Source organism: Triticum dicoccoides, chromosome 6A (assembly GCF_002162155.2).
Source record: "Triticum dicoccoides isolate Atlit2015 ecotype Zavitan chromosome 6A, WEW_v2.0, whole genome shotgun sequence".
NCBI classification, from domain to species: Eukaryota; Viridiplantae; Streptophyta; class Magnoliopsida; order Poales; family Poaceae; genus Triticum; species Triticum dicoccoides.
In genome coordinates this window covers 610,428,247-610,446,734 of record NC_041390.1, presented here as the reverse complement: position 1 = coordinate 610,446,734, position 18,488 = coordinate 610,428,247, and the positions used below count along the sequence as shown (strand labels likewise).

General features: G+C 50.8%; 1 protein-coding gene across 1 annotated transcript; it reads right to left on the bottom strand.

Annotated features, from left to right (window-relative positions):
* Positions 1 to 12,488: 12,488 nt before the first annotated feature.
* LOC119314599 (wall-associated receptor kinase 5-like) lies at positions 12,489 to 15,154 on the bottom strand. The gene is made up of 3 exons (XM_037589325.1): positions 14,233 to 15,154; positions 13,965 to 14,132; positions 12,489 to 13,841 (listed from the first exon to the last, which is right to left on the bottom strand). The coding sequence occupies exons 1-3, from the start codon at positions 15,152 to 15,154 to the stop codon at positions 12,637 to 12,639; spliced, it is 2,295 nt and encodes a 764-aa protein (XP_037445222.1). The 3' UTR covers positions 12,489 to 12,636.
* Between the last annotated feature and the right edge of the window lie 3,334 nt (positions 15,155 to 18,488).

The following is an 18,488-nucleotide window of genomic DNA, read 5'->3' as shown; positions in this document are numbered from 1 at the left end:
AGCGAGCAACCAACTTATTGGAAATCATACATACTGATGTGTGCGGTCCAATGAGTGTTGAGGCTCGCGGTGGCTATCGTTATGTTCTCACCCTCACTGATGACTTGAGTAGATATGGGTATGTCTACTTAATGAAACACAAGTCTGAGACCTTTGAAAAGTTTAAGGAATTTTAGAGTGAGGTTGAGAATCAACGTGACAGGAAAACCAAGTTCCTGCGATTAGATCGTGGAGGAGAATACTTGAGTCACAAGTTTGGCACACACTTAAGAAAATGTGGGATAGTTTCACAACTCACGCCGCCTGGAACACCTCAGCGTAATGGTGTGTCCGAACGTCATAATCGCACTCTATTAGATATGGTGCGATCTATGATGTCTCTTACCGATCTACCGCTATCTTTTTGGGGCCATGCTTTAGAGACTGCCGCATTCACTTTAAATAGGGCTCCGTCGAAATCCGTTGAGACGACACCATATGAATTATGGTTTGGGAAGAAACCTAAGCTGTCGTTTCTAAAAGTTTGGGGATGCGATGCTTATGTCAAGAAACTTCAACCTGAAAAGCTCGAACCCAAGTCGGAAAAATGCGTCTTCATAGGATACCCTAAAGAAACTATTGGGTATACCTTCTACCTCAGATCCTAAGGCAAGATCTTTGTTGCCAAGAATGGATCCTTTCTAGAGAAGGAGTTTCTCTCGAAAGAAGTAAGTGGGAGGAAAGTAGAACTTGATGAAGTATTACCTCTTGAACCGGAAAATGGCGCAACTCAAGAAAATGTTCCTGAGGTGCCTGCACCGACTAGAGAGGAAGTTAATGATGATGATCAAGATACTTCTGATCAAGCTCCTACTGAAATTCGAAGGTCCACAAGGACACGTTCCGCACCAGATTGGTACGGCAACCCTGTCTTGGAAATCATGTTGTCAGACAACGGTGAACCTTCGAACTATGAAGAAGCGATGGCGGGCCCGGATTCCGACAAATGGCTGGAAGCCATGAAATCCGAGATAGGATCCATGTATGAAAATGAAGTATGGACTTTGACTGACTTGCCCGTAGAGCGGCGAGCCATAGAAAATAAATGGATCTTTAAGAAGAAGACAGACGCGGATGGTAATGTGACCATCTATAAAGCTCGGCTTGTCACTAAGGGTTATCGACAAGTTCAAGGGGTTGACTACAATGAGACTTTCTCACCGGTAGCGAAGCTGAAGTCCGACCGAATCATGTTAGCAATTGCCGCATTCTATGATTATAAAATATGGCAAATGGACGTCAAAACGGCATTTCTTAATGGTTTTCTTAAGGAAGAATTGTATATGATGCAGCCGGAAGGTTTTGTCGATCCTAAGTATGCTGACAAGGTGTGCAAGCTCCAACGCTCGATTTATGGGCTAGTGCAAGCATCTCGGAGTTGGAACATTCGCTTTGATGAGATGATCAAAGCGTTTGGGTTTATGCAGACTTATGGAGAAGCCTGCGTTTACAAGAAAGTGAGTGGGAGCTCTGTAGCATTTCTCATATTATATGTAGATGACATACTTTTGATGGGAAATGATATAGAGCTTTTGGACAGCATTAAGGCCTACTTGAATAAGAGTTTTTCAGTGAAGGACCTTGGAGAAGCTGCTTATATATTAGGCATCAAGATCTACCGAGATAGATCAAGACGCCTCATAGGTCTTTCACAAAGCACATACCTCGATAAGATATTGAAGAAGTTCAATATGGATCAGTCTAAGAAGGGGTTCTTGCCTGTGTTGCAAGGTGTGAAATTGAGCTCAGCTCAATGTCCGACCACGGCAGAAGATATAGAAGAGATGAGTGTCATCCCCTATGCCTCAGCCATAGGTTCTATTATGTATGCCATGTTGTGTACCAGACCTGATGTAAACCTTGCCGTGAGTTTGGTAGGAAGGTACCAAAGTAATCCCGGCAAGGAACACTGGACAGCGGTCAAGAATATCCTGAAGTACCTGAAAAGGACTAAGGAAATGTTTCTCGTTTATGGAGGTGACGAAGAGCTCGTCGTAGAAGGTTACGACGATGCTAGCTTCGACACAGATCTGGATGACTCTAAGTCACAAACCGGATACGTGTATATTTTGAATGGTGGGGCAGTAAGCTGGTGTAGTTGCAAGCAGAGCGTCGTGGCGGGATCTACATGTGAAGCGGAGTACATGGCAGCCTCGGAGGCAGCGCATCAAGCAATTTGGGTGAAGGAGTTCATCACCGACCTAGGAGTCATACCCAATGCGTCGGGGCTGATCAAGCTCTTCTGTGACAACACTGGAGCTATTGCTCTTGCAAAGGAGCCCAGATTTCACAAGAAGACATGGCACATCAAGCATCGCTTCAACTCCATTCATGAAAATGTTCAAGATGGAGACATAGATATTTGTAAAGTACATACGGACCTGAATGTAGCAGATCCGTTGACTAAACCTCTCCCTAGAGCAAAACATGATCAACACCAGAATTCCATGGGTGTTCAATTCATCACAATGTAACTAGATTATTGACTCTAGTGCAAGTGGGAGACTGTTGGAAATATGCCCTAGAGGCAATAATAAAAAGATTATTATTATATTTCCTTGTTCATGATAATTGTCTTTTATTCATGCTATAATTGTGTTATCCGGAAATCGTAATACATGTGTGAATTCTTAGACACCAACATATCCCTAATAAGCCTCTAGTTGACTAGCTCGTTGATCAACAGATAGTCATGGTTTCCTGACTATGGACATTGGATGTCATTGATAACGAGATCACATCATTAGGAGAATGATGTGATGGACAAGACCCAATCCTAAACATAGCACAAGATCGTATAGTTCGTTTGCTAGAGTTTTCCAATGTCAAGTATCTTTTCCTTAGACCATGAGATCGTGTAACTCCCGGATACCGTAGGAGTGCTTTGGGTGTACCAAACATCACAACGTAACTGGGTGACTATAAAGGTATACTACGGGTATCTCCGAAAGTGTCTGTTGGGTTGACACGGATCAAGACTGGGATTTGTCACTCCGTATGACGGAGAGGTATAACTGGGCCCACTCGGTAATGCATCATCATAATGAGCTCAAAGTGACCAAGTGTCTGGTCACGGGATCATGCATTACGGTACGAGTAAAGTTACTTGCCGGTAACGAGATTGAACGAGGTATTGGGATACCGATGATCGAATCTCGGGCAAGTAACATACCGATTGACGAAGGGAATTGTATACGGGGTTGCTTGAATCCTCGACATCGTGGTTCATCCGATGAGATCATCGAGGAGCATGTGGGAGACAACATGGGTATCCAGATCCCGCTGTTGGTTATTGACCGGAGAGCAATCTCGGTCATGTCTACGTGTCTCCCGAACCCGTAGGGTCTGCACACTTAAGGTTCGGTGACGCTAGGGTTTTAGGGATATGTATATGCAGTAACCCGAAAGTTGTTCGGAGTCCAGGATGAGATCCCGGACGTCACGAGGAGTTTCGGTATGGTCCGGAGGTAAAGAATTATATATAGGAAGTGCTATTTCGGCCATCGGGACAAGTTTCGGGGTCACCGGTATTGTACCGGGACCACCGGAAGGGTCCCGGGGGTCCACCGGGTGGGGTCACCTATCCCGGAGGGCCCCATGGGCTAAAGTGGGAAGGGATCCAGCCCAAAGTGGGCTGGAGCGCCACTTCCCCCTAGGGCCCATGCGCCTAGGGTAGGGAAAACCCTAAAGGGGGGCGCCCCTTGCTTGGGGGGCAAGCCCCCCACCCCTTGGCCGCCGCCCCCCTAGGAGATTGCATCTCCTAGGGCCGCCGCCCCCTAGGCTCCCTATATATAGTGGGGGGTAGGAGGGCCTCTCCCCACGCCTTTGGTGCCTCCCTCTCCCTCTCCAACACCTCCTCCTCCTCCATAGAGCTTGGCGAAGCCCTAACGGAGTACTGCAGCTCCACTACCACCACGTCGTCGTGCTGCTGCTGGAGCCATCTTCCTCAACCTCTCCTTCCCCCTTGCTGGATCAAGAAGGAGGAGACATCACGCTGACCGTACGTGTGTTGAACGCGGAGGTGCCGTCCGTTCGGCGCTAGGATCTCCGGTAATTTGGATCACGTCGAGTACGGCTTCCTCATCCCCGTTCTTTGAACGCTTCCGCGCGTGAACTACAAAGGTATGTAGATGCAATCCGATCACTCATTGCTAGATGAACTCCTAGATGGATCTTGGTGAAACCGTAGGAAAATTTTGTTTTCTGCAACGTTCCCCAACAGGCACAGGGAGTTGTTCCTATGGCACCTACACCAATTGAAGTGGAAGCTTATGATAGTGATCATGAAACTTCAGATCAAGTCACTACCAAACCTTGTGGGATGACAAGGATGCGTACTACTTCAGAATGGTACATAATCATGTCTTGGAAGTCATGTTGCTAGACAACAATGAACCTACGAGCTATGGAGAAGCGATGGTGGGCCCGGATTCCAAAATGGCTCGAGGCCATATAATCCGACAGAGGATCCATATATGAAAACAAAGTGTAGACTTTGGAAGAACTACTTGATGGTCGTAAGGCTGTTAGGTACATATGGATTTTAAGAGGAAGACGGACAATGATGGTAAGTATCACCATTAAGAAAGCTCGACTTGTCGTTAAGATGTTTTCCGACAAGTTCAAGGAGTTGACTACGATGAGACTTTCTCACTCGTAGCGATGCTAAGAGTCTGTTGGAATTATATTAGCGATTACTGCATTATTTATGAAATCTTGCAGATAGGATGTCAAAACATTGTTTCCTCGACGATTTTCTTGAGGAAAGGTTGTATGTGATACAACCGGAAGGTTTTGTCAATCCTGAAAGATGCTAACAAGTATGCAAAGCACCAGCAATCCTTCTAAGAACTGGAGTAAGCATCTCGGAGTTGGAATGTATGCTTTGATGAGATGATCAAAGTTTTTGGGTGTATACAAAGTTTATGAGAAACTTGTATTTCCAAAGAAGTGAGTGGGAGCACTATAGAATTTCTGATGAGTATATGTTGTTGATCAGAAATGACGTAGAATTTCTGGAAAGCATATAGGGTTATTTGGAAAGTGTTTTTCAATGGAAAGCCTGGATTAAGCTACTTGAACATTGAGCATCAAGATCTATAAGGATAGATCAAAACGCTTAATGGTACTTTCAAATGAGCACATACCTTGACATGATCTTGAAGGTGTTCAAGATGGATCAATCAAAGAAGGAGTTCTTGCCTGAGTTGTAAGGTATGAAGTTAAGACTTAAAGCTCGACCACGGCAGAAGAAAGAGGAAGGATGAAGGTCGTCCCCTATGCTTTTGTCATAGGCTCCATACGGTATGCCATGCTGAGTACCACACCTGATGTGTGCCTTGCCACATATTTGGCAAGAGGGTACAAAGGTGATCTAGGAGTAGATCACCAGATAGCGGTCTAAATTATCCTTAGAGGAATAAGGATATGTTTCTCGGTTATGGAGGTGATAAAGAGTTCGACGTAAAGAGTTATGTCGATGCAAGATTAACACCTATCCGGATAGCGCTGAGTAGAGATACCGGATACATATAATGGAGCAACAATTTAGAATAGCTCCAAGTAGAACAGTTATTTGAAATGGCTCCAAATGTAGCATAGTAGTTGCATCTACAAGATGACATAGAAATTTGCGAAGTACATACGGATCTGAATGCTGCAGACCCGTTGACTGAAACCTCTCTCACAAGCATAACATGATCAAACCCATAACTCTTTGGGCGTTAGTCACATGGGGATGTGACCTTGAGTGTTAATCGCATATCGATGTGAACTGGATTATTGACTCTAGTGCAAGTGGGAGACTGTTGGAAATATGCCCTAGAGGCAATAATAAATTGGTTATTATTATATTTCCTTGTTCATGATAATCGTTTATTATCCATGCTAGAATTGTATTGATAGGAAACTCAGATACATGTGTGGATACATAGACAACAACATGTCCCTAGTAAGCCTCTAGTTGACTAGCTCGTTGATCAATAGATGGTTACGGTTTCCTGACCATGGACATTGGATGTCGTTGATAACGGGATCACATCATTAGGAGAATGATGTGATGGACAAGACCCAATCCTAAGCCTAGCACAAGATCATGTAGTTCGTATGCTAAAGCTTTTCTAATGTCAAGTATCATTTCCTTAGACTATGAGATTGTGCAACTCCCGGATACCGTAGGAGTGCTTTGGGTGTGCCAAACATCACAACGTAACTGGGTGGCTATAAAGGTACAGTACAGGTATCTCCGAAAGTGTCTGTTGGGTTGGCACGAATCGAGACTGGGATTTGTCACTCCGTGTAAACGGAGAGGTATCTCTGGGCCCACTTGGTAGGACATCATCATAATGTGCACAATGTGATCAAGGAGTTGATCACGGGATGATGTGTTACGGAATGAGTAAAGAGACTTGCCGGTAACGAGATTGAACAAGGTATCGGGATACCGACGATCGAATCTCGGGCAAGTATCGTACCGCTAGACAAAGGGAATTGTATACAGGATTGATTAAGTCCTTGACATCATGGTTCATCCGATGAGATCATCGTGGAGCATGTGGGAGCCAACATGGGTATCCAGATCCCGCTGTTGGTTATTGACCGGAGAGGTGTCTTGGTCAGGTCTGCATGTTTCCCGAACCCGTAGGGTCTACACACTTAAGGTTCGACGACGCTAGGGTTATAGGGAAAGTATGTACGCGGTTACCGAATGTTGTTCGGAGTCCCGGATGAGATCCCGGACGTCATGAGGAGTTCCGGAATGGTCCGGAGGTAAAGATTGATATATAGGAAGTATGGTTTTGGCCACCGGAAGTGTTCCGGGCATCACCGGTAGTGTACTGGTAAGTATGGTTTTGGCCACCGGAAGTGTTCCGGGCATCACCGGTAGTGTACTGGGACCACCGGAGGGGTCCGGGGGTCTACCAGGTGGGGCCACCAGCCCCGGAGGCCTACATGGGCCAATAGTGGGAAGGGACCAGCCCCTATGTGGGCTGGGGCGCCTCCCACCAAGGCCCAAGGTGTCATCAAGAGGAGAGGGGGCAAACCCTACGCGCAGATGGGCCCTAAGGCCCACCCTAGGTGCGCCCCCCTCTCTCTCCCCCTTGGCTGCCTCCCAGATGGGATCTGGGGGCTGCCGCCGCCCTAGGGAGGGAACCCTAGGTGGGGGCGCATCCCCTCCCCTTCCCCTATATATACTTGAGGTTTGTGGCTGCCCAACACATGTGATTTGCTCTCCCTGTTGGCGCAGCCCTACCCCTCTTCCTCCTCGTCTCGTAGTGCTTGGCGAAGCCCTGCTAGAGTCGTGCGCTCCTCCACCACCACCACGCCGTCGTGCTGCTGCTGGATGGAGTCTTCCCCAGCCTCTCCTTCTCCCCTTGCTGGATCAAGGCGTAGGAGACGTCACCGGGCTGTACGTGTGTTGAACACGGAGGTGCCGTCCGTTCGGCACTAGGATCATCGGTGATTTGGATCACGACGAGTACGACTTCATCAACCCCGTTCACTTGAACGCTTCCGCTTAGCGATCTACAAGGGTATGTAGATGCACTCTCCTTCCCTTCATTGCTAAATTACTCCATAGATTGATCTTGGTGATGCGTAGAAAATTTTGAATTTCTGCTACGTTCCCCAACACCCATGTGCTGCATGCTCTTTCCACTTCGCTGTCAGACCACTGCCCTCTCCTTCTCGCGGATGATAGTGGACCAAGGAGACCGCGTTGCTTCAAGTTTGAGAATTTTTGGATGTCCATGCCGGGCTTCCAGGAAGTGGTGGACAAGGCTTGGAGCAAGGTTTGCCCTCATGTGGAGCCGTACCTGCGACTCTTCCACAAGATGAAAAAAGTTAGTGTCAGGCTAGCGGAGTGGAGTCGAAATCTTTTCTCGAAGGCGAAGCTTCACTTGCATGCGGCCCTCTTGGTGATACTCCGCCTTGACGTCGCCCAAGAAGACCGGGAGCTCTCGCCTGGGGAGAAACACTTGAGGGCAAAGCTAAAGAGAAGGGTGGTCAGTCTTGCGGTCCTTGAGCGGGCGAGGAGACAACAATGCTCTAGGATCTCAAACTTAAAGGAGGGAGACGCCAACACCAAGTTTTTCCATCGAAGGGTGAATGCATGCCGGAGAAAGAACCACATCCATAGAATTAAGCATAACGGTGGCTAGGTCACTGGGCATGAGCAGAAGGAGGCCTTGATGCACGAGCATTTCACCAGCGTGATGGGGCGTGGGACTTCCTATCCCGTGGACTTCAACTGGGACGCTCTCGACTTTGGTAATCATGACCTCTCCGACCTCGACAGCCCCATATCTGAGGAGGAAGTGAGAGCTGCCATCAATGAGATGCCCAATGACAAAGCGCCCGGCCCGGATGGTTTCACTGGAATTTTTTTCAAGAAATGTTGGCTCACTATCAAAACTGACATCATGCAAGCCATCCACTCCTTCAACAATTTGCATTCGACAAACCTGCACTGGCTCAACGCTGCGAACATCGTGCTTCTCCCCAAAAAAGATGGGGCGGAGGAGATAGCTGACTACAAACCTATAAGCCTCATCCATGCCATCCCCAAGATCATCGCGAAGGTCCTTGCTCTACGGCTTGGCCCTCACATGCACGTCCTCATCTCCAGCGCGCAGAGTGCCTTCATCAAGAGAAGATGCATCCATGACAACTTTATGTATGTGAGGGGCCTTGCCCACCGCCTCCATAAAAATAGAACTCCAGCACTGCTATTCAAGCTCGACATCCGCAAGGCGTTTGACTCTGTTAAGTGGGAGTACATTATTGACCTCCTGCAGCAGAGGGGCTTTCCTCCGCGCTTTAGGGAGTGGATCACGGCCTTGCTCCGTTCATCTTCCTCGCGAATCCTCCTCAACGGGGTCCCAGGACCTATTATCAGGCATGGCCGCGGCTTTCGGCAGGGAGATCCGATCTCTCCCTTGCTCTTTGTCATTGCCATCGACCCTTTGCAGCAAATGCTCGACCTCGCGACCCGTCGTGGACTTTTACACAAGCTTCGAGGGCGTCGTGCCATTCTCCGCACTTCCCTATATGCCAACGACGCGACGGTCTTCATGGCTCCTATTAAGGAGGATATCGACAACTTCGCTCAGATCCTAAACTACTTTGGCAAGGTCACGGACCTCTGCACAAACTTCCAGAAAAGCTCGGTCGTCCCAATTCGATGTAGAGACATCAACCTCGACCACATCCTAGCAGCCTTGCCGGCCTCCCGCGCAGCTTTCCCCATCAAGTACTTGGGGCTAGCTTTATCGGTTCGGCAGCTGAGGCGAGGCGACTTCCAATTCCTTGAGGACAAAGTGGCGGCCAGGCTGGTGCTGTGGGACGGAGAGAATATTACCGCCATTGGGTGCGGGACGCTTGTCAAGTCCGTGCTAACCTCTCAGGTCATTTACCACATCATCGCCCTTAGGCCTCCATCGGGCACCCTGCTGAACATCACGAAATTGGAGAGGGCATTCCTATGGGTGGGTTCTAATAAGACAACTGGGGCCAAGTGTAAGGTTAACTGGGAATCTGTCTGTCGGCCCACTGGCCTCGGTGGGCTTGGCGTCCTGGACTTGGCTAAGTTTGCGAGAGCCCTTCGACTTAGATGGCTGTGGTTCGAGTGGACTGAACCTTCCAAGACGTGGATTGGAATGGACAACCCTTGTGATGAGCTTGACCGTGATCTATTCTACGCCTCGACGCGCATAACCATTGGCAACGGGGCATGTGCTCCATTTTGGGACTCCCCGTGGGTTAATGGCGAGAAACCTTCCGTCATAGCACCTCTCATCTTCGAGGCCTCCACGAGGAAGAAATGGAAGGTACAGGAGGCCATGCATGCGGGCGCGTGGCTGTCCAAAATCAAGCTCCCCAACAACTGGACAATGGAGCACATCCGGCGGCTTGTCACGCTTTGGGCTCGGGTAAGGGCCATCCCCCTCGTGGTGGACGCCGAGGACACCATCACCTGGAAGCATACTGCCAGCGGAATCTACTCCGCCACATCCGCGTACAGTGCGCAACTCCTTGGGTTGGTCAGCTCGCTCATGGGCTTCGCCGTTTGGAAAGCATGGGCTCCCCCTAAGATGAAATTCTTTGTTTGGCTGGCAATCCAAAACCGAGTTTGGACGGCGGATAGATTGGAGAGGAGAGGGTGGCCGAACTGCGGTCTATGTCCACTCTGCAAGCAGACGTTGGAATCGGCGAGCCACATCTTCTTCAAGTGTCGGTACTCCATTAGACTGTGGGGCATGATCAAAGGCTGGCGCAAACTAGACTACCTCGACATCTCCTCCTGGATCACGATGCGCTCCATCAAGGACTGGTGGCTCAACATGTCCAACTCCAGCATGCCCAACCGGAAGGCGATGGCTTCTCTTGCTATGCTGACCTGCTGGACCATTTGGTGCGAGAGAAATGCACGGGTGTTTCGTCACAAATCCACGCTTCTGTCTGTATTGTTCTCCAACATTAAGAGCGACGCCAACCTTTGGGTAATTGCGGGTGCTAAGCACTTGGGCCAAATCATGCTGGGAGAGTAGTGGCTTTGTAATATTTTCTTTCGCTTTTCTTGTAAAAGCAACTCTAAACTCCTTCTTAATTAATGGATGAGGCAAAGCTTTTGCCTCCGTTTCGAAAAAAATAAACAAAGCACAAACTGCCAAACCGATAGAAGATGATGAAGAAATTTCTCTTACAAAGAATGTCAAAATAAAAACGAGATATAAGAGAGAAGTGGGAACACACCAAGTCCATGTCAAGGAAGAAAACAGGAGTAGCCACACCTAACACTAGGCAATAGGGAAAAAAATCATCTTTGCCCCCCTCAAACATCTATATATTGTGATTTGCCCCCTGAAAAGATGTGGGCTAGCTCTGCCACTGCTAGGCAACTCAGACTACCAACCAGGTACGGAACGAAACCGCACGATGACTACCAAGCAGAAGTATTTTGTGTGAGGAGAGAGAGAGAGAGAGAGAGAGAGAGAGAGAGAGAGAGAGAGAGAGAGAACACCCCTGTGGAGTTGTAGCAGTGGCGTGTCGCGTTGAGGAAGGTCTGCGAGTCGATTTTTTTGGTTGGCGTCCACGAGGAGCGGAGGGGAGCGGCCGTCGTCGCACTCGAGCTCGAAGCGCAAGCCGTTGGCGCCGGCTTCAACACGGTAGCAGCCCGCGCCGATGCCGAAGGGGTAGGGGATGGTAATGTTGCCGCACCTGTGGCGGCATCCCGGCAGCGCCACGCGCTGAGCCGCCGCCACAAGCAAATGCAGCACGATCAGGAGAAGCAGTACAGTGCTCGCCATCCTTGAAATGCTCTTCTCTGGCTGGTTGCTCTTGCTCTGCTCCGATGTGCATACGGGGCGAGTTCAGTGAGTGGTGCACTGACGGTGGATGTGTCTAGGAAAAGAGAGCAAGGAGAGAAGACGAGAGTAGATGCTTGAGTAGTGGGCACGATGTTAGCCCACGATTGGCCCTGGTAGTGGCACACCATCACTCTGTAAACTATATATATATATATATCCTCAGCCGCAGAGCTAATCAAAGTGTGTTGAATCCTATAACTTCTTCTCCCTCCGTCACGCTAGGCGGTTGCTGAAGCCGTAGATGGTGAGGCGCGGAGGGGAGAGGCCCGAATCGGATTCGTCGCACTCGAGCTGGAAGCCCCCCGGGTCGCGGTAGCAGCCTACGCCGATGCCGAAGGGGTAGGGGACGCTGATGTTACCGCAGCTGTCGGGGCACCCCGGCAGCGCCATGGGCGACGGCTGCCGCTACCGCGACCACCAGCAAGTGCAGCACGACCAGCAGCAGTACGACAGTCGCCGTTCTCGACATGCTCTTCTCTGGTTGCTCGCTCTGTTGCGAGATACTATATACTAGCATACTGCATACGAGGCAATGGAGTTCGGTGTATGGTGGACCGGTGATGGAGTTCAGGAGAGGTATGCATATCGAACCGGGAGGAAATAGGTAGGTTGGTCTTGGCTAGTCTACCATTTTGGAAAATTTTGCTCATTTCAAAGACCGATTACACTCATTTCATAAAACTAATTTAAATGATTGATTTCACTAATTTAAAATAATAATTTCACTCATCTCAAATAAATAGAACTACTCATTTGTAAAACCTAAGTTATGTCCTTTTTCAAAATAAATTTATCACTCATTTCAATTTAAAGCATGTTTCACACATTTCAAAAACCTAATTTCACTCATTTCAAGAAGCTGGGATTTATGAAATATAACGGAAATGGAAATGAATGGAATAAGCAAACTCGTGAAACACATACTGAAATAATCAACTGCACAAATATCATTTTCAAGTTCAGTATATTTCACAAAATATCAGTTGCACGCACTGAAGATGGCAACTTCACAAATAAGCCGTTTCACACACTGAAATATATTGAGTGAAATTAATGGATTGAAACGTGTTTGAAATGTATCCAGTGTCGCCCACGAGTGACAATAGAGCGAGATCCAGTTTTTTCGGGAGGCACATCCGAAATACTTTACACATTTGTATCAGACTTTAAAAAGGAGTCCCACCAAACATGAGAACAATCTACAAACTAAAAGGCCTTGCAGGAAAAAATTCTACAAGCTAAAAGTGTATGTGCTACCCTCTTCGAGATCAAGCACATCATGCGGTTTGAACTTATAACTCACATCACGTTGTTGCTCTCTACCAAGCAAACTTTGCCCCTCCTCCGGATCACCAGCACCAGCCTGGCCCCATGGGTGCCTCTGGTACCTTCTCAACGCCTCCAACCTCTCGGCAACTTCCTTCATCGACGGCCGCTCCTCGCCGCTCATGCTCACGCATCGCATCATGAGGTGCGTGATTTCTTCCAATGCCTCAGGCCCCATCTCATTTCTCACCTGGCTGTCAAGGAGCTCGTAGTGTCCACCAACCTTCGCTGCTGTCATGAATCCGGAAACGAGGCTCCTTCCCTCCTCTGGCCCGTCGAAGCGGATCGGCTTCTTCCCTGTAAGGAGTTCTAGCAAAACGACGCCAAAGCTGTACACGTCGCTCTTGTCCGTCAGCTGGCATGTCATGAGGTACTCCGGGTCCAGATACCCGCAAGTTCCCTGCACCAATGTCGCAATCTCAACCTCGTCGTTTGGTGCCAGCTTGGACGCCCCGAAATCCGTGACTTTGGCAGTGAGGTTGTCGTCAAGCAGGATGTTCGCCGTCTTGACATCACCGTGGAGGATTGGAGGTGAGGCCGATGAGTGCATATACGACAGCGCCTCCGCAGACTCCGCCGCTATCCGAAGGCGGGTATCGAGTGCCTTGTTATTGTCGAGGCCCTCACCGCCATGGATGTAGTGGTAGAGGGTGCCGTTGGAGACGTACTCATATACCAGCATTGGCACCTCCACCTCGAGGCAGCAGCCGTGCAGCTTGACGACGTTCCGGTGGTTGATCTGGGAGAGGATGAGCATCTCTCTCGCGAACTCCTTGGTCTCGGTCGCCTCCATCACTTTGGACTTCTTGATGGCCACCACCGCCTTGTCCTCGAGGACGCCCTTGTACACGATGCCGTGCCCGCCCCGCCCGAGGATCTGATCGGCAGAGAAGTTGTTGGTCGCCTTCTCGAGCTCTTCTTCAGAGAATATCTTGAACCCGCCACCGCCACCTCCGGCAGTGCCGCTGTAGGAACGCATCTGCTGCTGCAGGATGACGCCTCCGTTGTGCTCAAAGAAGCTCTGCTTTGCCTTGATGAGCTTCCGCTTCTGCAGCCCTAGATAGAGCCAGAAGCACATGAACACCGACAAGAACACCCCCACGCTGACTCCTGGATATGCCCACATTGCATACTTTATCATTAGTCTAGATTCCCGGTAAGAACAATATCTGTAAATAGGATGGACGAAAAGAAATTGCATGAGGAACCAAGAAGACAAGTGGAATGTGTTACCTGTAACGACCTTGAGAGCTAAGGTGAACTTGTCCTTAGGCCGGCAGCCATCCTTACTGGTGGCATCTCCGCTTGTCCCGGGATGGCACTGGCAAGTGTAGCTTCCCTGCGTGTTATTGCAGACCCCGTAGCACGGGTATTCGCCTTTCAGTTGGCACTCGTTGATGTCTTCAGTTTGCAAAGCAATTTCGACATTTCATCAGGCAAATCGCAAATGTAGCAACAGAGCACAACACTTCATAATTCATTTGGGAATCAGAGTCTGTACCTGTGCATCCACCGTCGAGGACCTCGAGGTAGGGGTTGCCGTCGTAGCCCTGGGAGCAGTTGCACCGGTACCCGAGGCCATTGGTGACATTGAAGCACTCGCTATGAGCGCCTCGGCAGGCGAAGTCCGTCGTGTTTTGCCTAGCGGCGCTGCAGTTGCCGACGTTCCGGATGGCCCAGTCGAGCACGACGGGCACGTCGAAGTCGTCGGTGCGGTTGAGGAAGACTCGGTCGTTGTAGCTGAACCACTCCTTGTCGACGAGGAACACGTAGCGGCACGGCGTGCTGTTGGAGTAGAAGGTGTAGTCCTTCCCTCCCGGCGGAAAGTTGCGAATGGTAGTCTCGTAGAAATGGAGGCCGGGGGGTATCTCGCTCTTGCAGCAACCGACGCCGGTGCACGGGCCTGGCATGGCCTCCCGCGAGGGGCGGCACACGGACATGCAGCCGCTGACGTAGTAGCCGGCACCGTCGACGAAGTAGCCGAGGTTGGGGCAGCCGAGCGCGACGAAGCGGTTCTTGGTGGACGAGAAGAGGTAGGGGGTGCCTAAGAGGGTCATGTACGCATTGTTGGTGTTCCGCCCGACGATTCCCCCTGTGGAGTTGTAGCACCGGCGTGTGGCGTTGAGGTAGGCGCGGGCCTCGCCGTCCTCGAGGGAGAGGTCTGCGAGTTGGTTATTTTGGTTGGCGGTCACGAGGCGCGGAGGGGAGTGGCCGTCGTCGCACTCGAGCTCGAAGGGGCTGTAGGCGCGTGCATCGCGGTAGCAGCCCGCGCCGATGCCGAAGGGGTAGGGAACGGTGATGTTGCCGCACCTGTCCCGGCACCCCGGCCGTGCCACGGGCAGCTGCCGCTGTGCCGTCGCCGCCGCCGCCGTCGCCCCCAGCAAGTGCAGCACGATCAGCAGCAGCACTACGGTGGTCGCCATTCTCGAGATGCTCGTCTCTCCCTCTCTCTCGTTGGTTGCTCTGCTCCGATACACAGTACTATATATACTAATACAGAAATATACACATTGGCTAGTTCAGTGCATGATGATTGATGGACCGACGATGAATGTAAGGCCAACTCCACGCGCGACCCCATTCTGTCCAGCCCCGTTCGTTAGGGGTAAAACAAACAAATGAGGCGGCACAGCACGCGACGGCCCAAATTCATCTGGTCCGTTTTGTGTCCGGGCCGATCCATTTCGAGCGTAAACTTGCGCTGGGTTTGGGTCGCGTCGGACATCAATCAGACGCGCGCCTCGTCCGCGTCGAGGCCGCGTGGCACGCGGCCACCTACCTCCCACCCGCCCACATCAACGCGCACGCGCGGGACGCCCCGCCTGTCGTCCGCCCAGGCGAGGGGTCGCGGTCCTTTTTAAATGGGAACCGTGGACCGGTCATCATCCACACTGCCCCACACCACCCCGTGGCCTCCTCGAACCTCGACAGCCCCAGTCCCAAACCCTAGCCAAGAACTCGCCGGCCGGCCGCCCGCAGCCATGGGGCTATGGAACTACGGCCGCAAAGGCAAGCACGACCGTGAGGCTGGCTCCTCGTCGGGACGCCGCCGCGGCTCCGTAAAGAAGGAGGAGCCCGCATCGCCATCGCCACCGCGTCGGGCCCCCGCGCTGCCCGCGTTCTCCATCGCGCCCACGGCCGCCGGCGAGCGCGACCGGCATTACATCGAGGCGGCTGTCTGCCGCGTTATTGGCAGACGAGGACGTCGCTACCCTGGAGCGACGTCCACCTCCCCAATAACTGGCACCTGTCGGTCGACCGCGTGCCGATCCCGCCGGTCCCGCTGAGCGGCCGTGCGCGCCGCCAGGAGATCCAGCACCGCCGTCGCCTCCTCCTGGACGACCTCTACTACGACGAGAGGTACGCCCTGACTCACCATTGTGGGACACTTGGTTCCGCGATGAGCACGACATACGGCGGGCGTCCTTCTTCACCGGCACGTCGACGGGGCCGCGGCGGTGACGTGAGCCCCGAGCGGCTCCCCAGGCGCGCGGGCGTACGCGGGTGCGCGGCCTGACGCCTACGCCGTCGCCGTCGCCATCTCCATCGCCACGCCCACCTCCTCGCATGACAGCGGAGGAGGAGGTCCGGCTCATGGCGCGTGTCATGGCGGACTCCATGAACACGCATGATGAGCGCCAATGGCCGGGCCTCGAGGAGACGATGGCCCTCTCTGCGGTCGGCGACGTCGCCATCCCCGAGGTGGAGATGGTGCCAAAGGAGGAGGTCGTGGAGGAGCCGCTGGTAGCCGCGTTCCACCCTGACTTGGTGGGCCAGGGGTGGAGCTGGTCGTGCACCGCTGAGCAGATGGCGGCCGCCGTGGGGGCGTGAACTGGTGCCCCACGTCGCCGCGGTCGCCGGAGCGGGACACCTCGCCTCGGGAGGAGGTGGTGCAGGCACCGGCCACCTTCCAGCCCGCCGCCCCTGTGCACCACGCCGTCGGTCCACCTGTGGACGCCGTCGGACTACGTCGACCTCGTCAGCGACGTCGACGACACCGGCGGCCAGTGAAGACGGCGACGGCCACGGCATCGACGGGCGCGGCAAGAGCGCGCGGGAGGCATTTTTTTATTTTGTTTTTATGTTAATTATGAATCTGGGCCGTTTAAGTGGACTGAGAAATTGGGCCGTTTTGTAGCCGTGACCCCTATATATGTTTTATGTCTTTTAACTGTGTTTATTTATTTGTCTCAAAAAAAACTATGTTTATTTATTTATTTAGTCATTTCATTTAAGTTTTTATATTTTTTTAATCACGTCCACCCCGGACATGTTTTGGGGTGCGGTCGCGCGTTGGGCACACCCACGATCTATCGGACAAACGCGGACATGGGCGAACCCATTGCCGCCCTAAAGGAACAAAATCCAGCCAAATTGGACGTTCGTTTGAGATCGCGCGGTGGAGTTGGCCTAAGGCAACGACCAGTGACAAGTCTTGACTAGGATCATGCCAAGAAGGGAGGAAGGAGATAGATGCATTTACCGAACTGGGAGAGGAGACCACGCAGGCTTGACTTGGCTGGTCTTCCATGGCGTGCCCGCATTGTTTATTGGCCCAAGTTGTCAAGTGGACCAAAATATTCCACCCCAAGTTGTCTCACTCTCTGCCTCGTCTCAACTGCTCCCCTGATGTGTCCCTAACCACCTGCCATTCCGACCTCTTCCTCCTACTTTCCCTCGCGAGCATCTCAGCCTTCTGCACTCTCCTTCCCCACGTGTCTTTCCTACGGAGCACCATGAACACCTTACGGCGGAGCTCGAGTTCGTGACACAGAGCTCTAAAAGATGTTGGAACAACGAGGAATGGATCCAGTGTCACCGGATCTGGCTCACACAGCTTGAGCAGTTTTTTTTTTTTTTTTTGAGGAAACAGCTTGAGCAGTTGGGTTCGTTGCCAGACACCCCGATCGGGACTGGGTTAACGTCAAATTTTGGCGGTGACAGGTCAGTCAATTTGCGCCTTTTCATGTTGCGTAGATTTTTCAACATGTTGGACTCATGTCTGTTTCAGTTGACTAGAACAAAGTGCGTTGCAACGGGATATGAATATTCTAATACGTTAACTTGTGATTTATTTGTCATTAATAATGTGATTGTGTAAATAAATGTTCATCAAATTCTGACTGTGAATTACCTTATATTTTAATTAGAAGATTGGTAAATTAAAGTGAAATTGGTTCAGAAGGTAAGTAAATTAATGTGATTGATTATCATATATGATAAAGGTTGGACGAAGAGGTGACAAAAAGAAAGGTGACATTAAAACCTTACGTTCTTTTTAAGTATATAGTAGAGAAGTAGAGATTTGCACCCTGAATATATTACTTATGGCTGCAACTATTTACAAAGCGAATTAGGAGTGCAGGTAAGTACGTGCAGACATCTATGCTTGTCACAAGAAGGCAGAGCCCTTAGGGCATCTCCAACGCTAATCCTCAAAACGATAAACTACTAGAAAGAAAAAAAAATGCCGTTTTGACACTCAAGGGCCTTTCCAATTCAATGCTATCACTAACAACATGAATATTGGGGAAGCAAGTATGTCGGGGCACATTTCACTTTGGCAAATAATCGTACGACACCAACTTATGAGAAACTCGATAGCGTTTTCATGGATATTGTTTGGGAGCTAAAATTTCCCTTGATAACGTGCAGGACCCTTGAGCGTATCGAGGCACTGTCGGATCACGCGTCCATTTTGCTTGATTCTAACTCTACGAGTCCATCAGCTTGCCGCCCTTTCAAGTCTGAATTGAG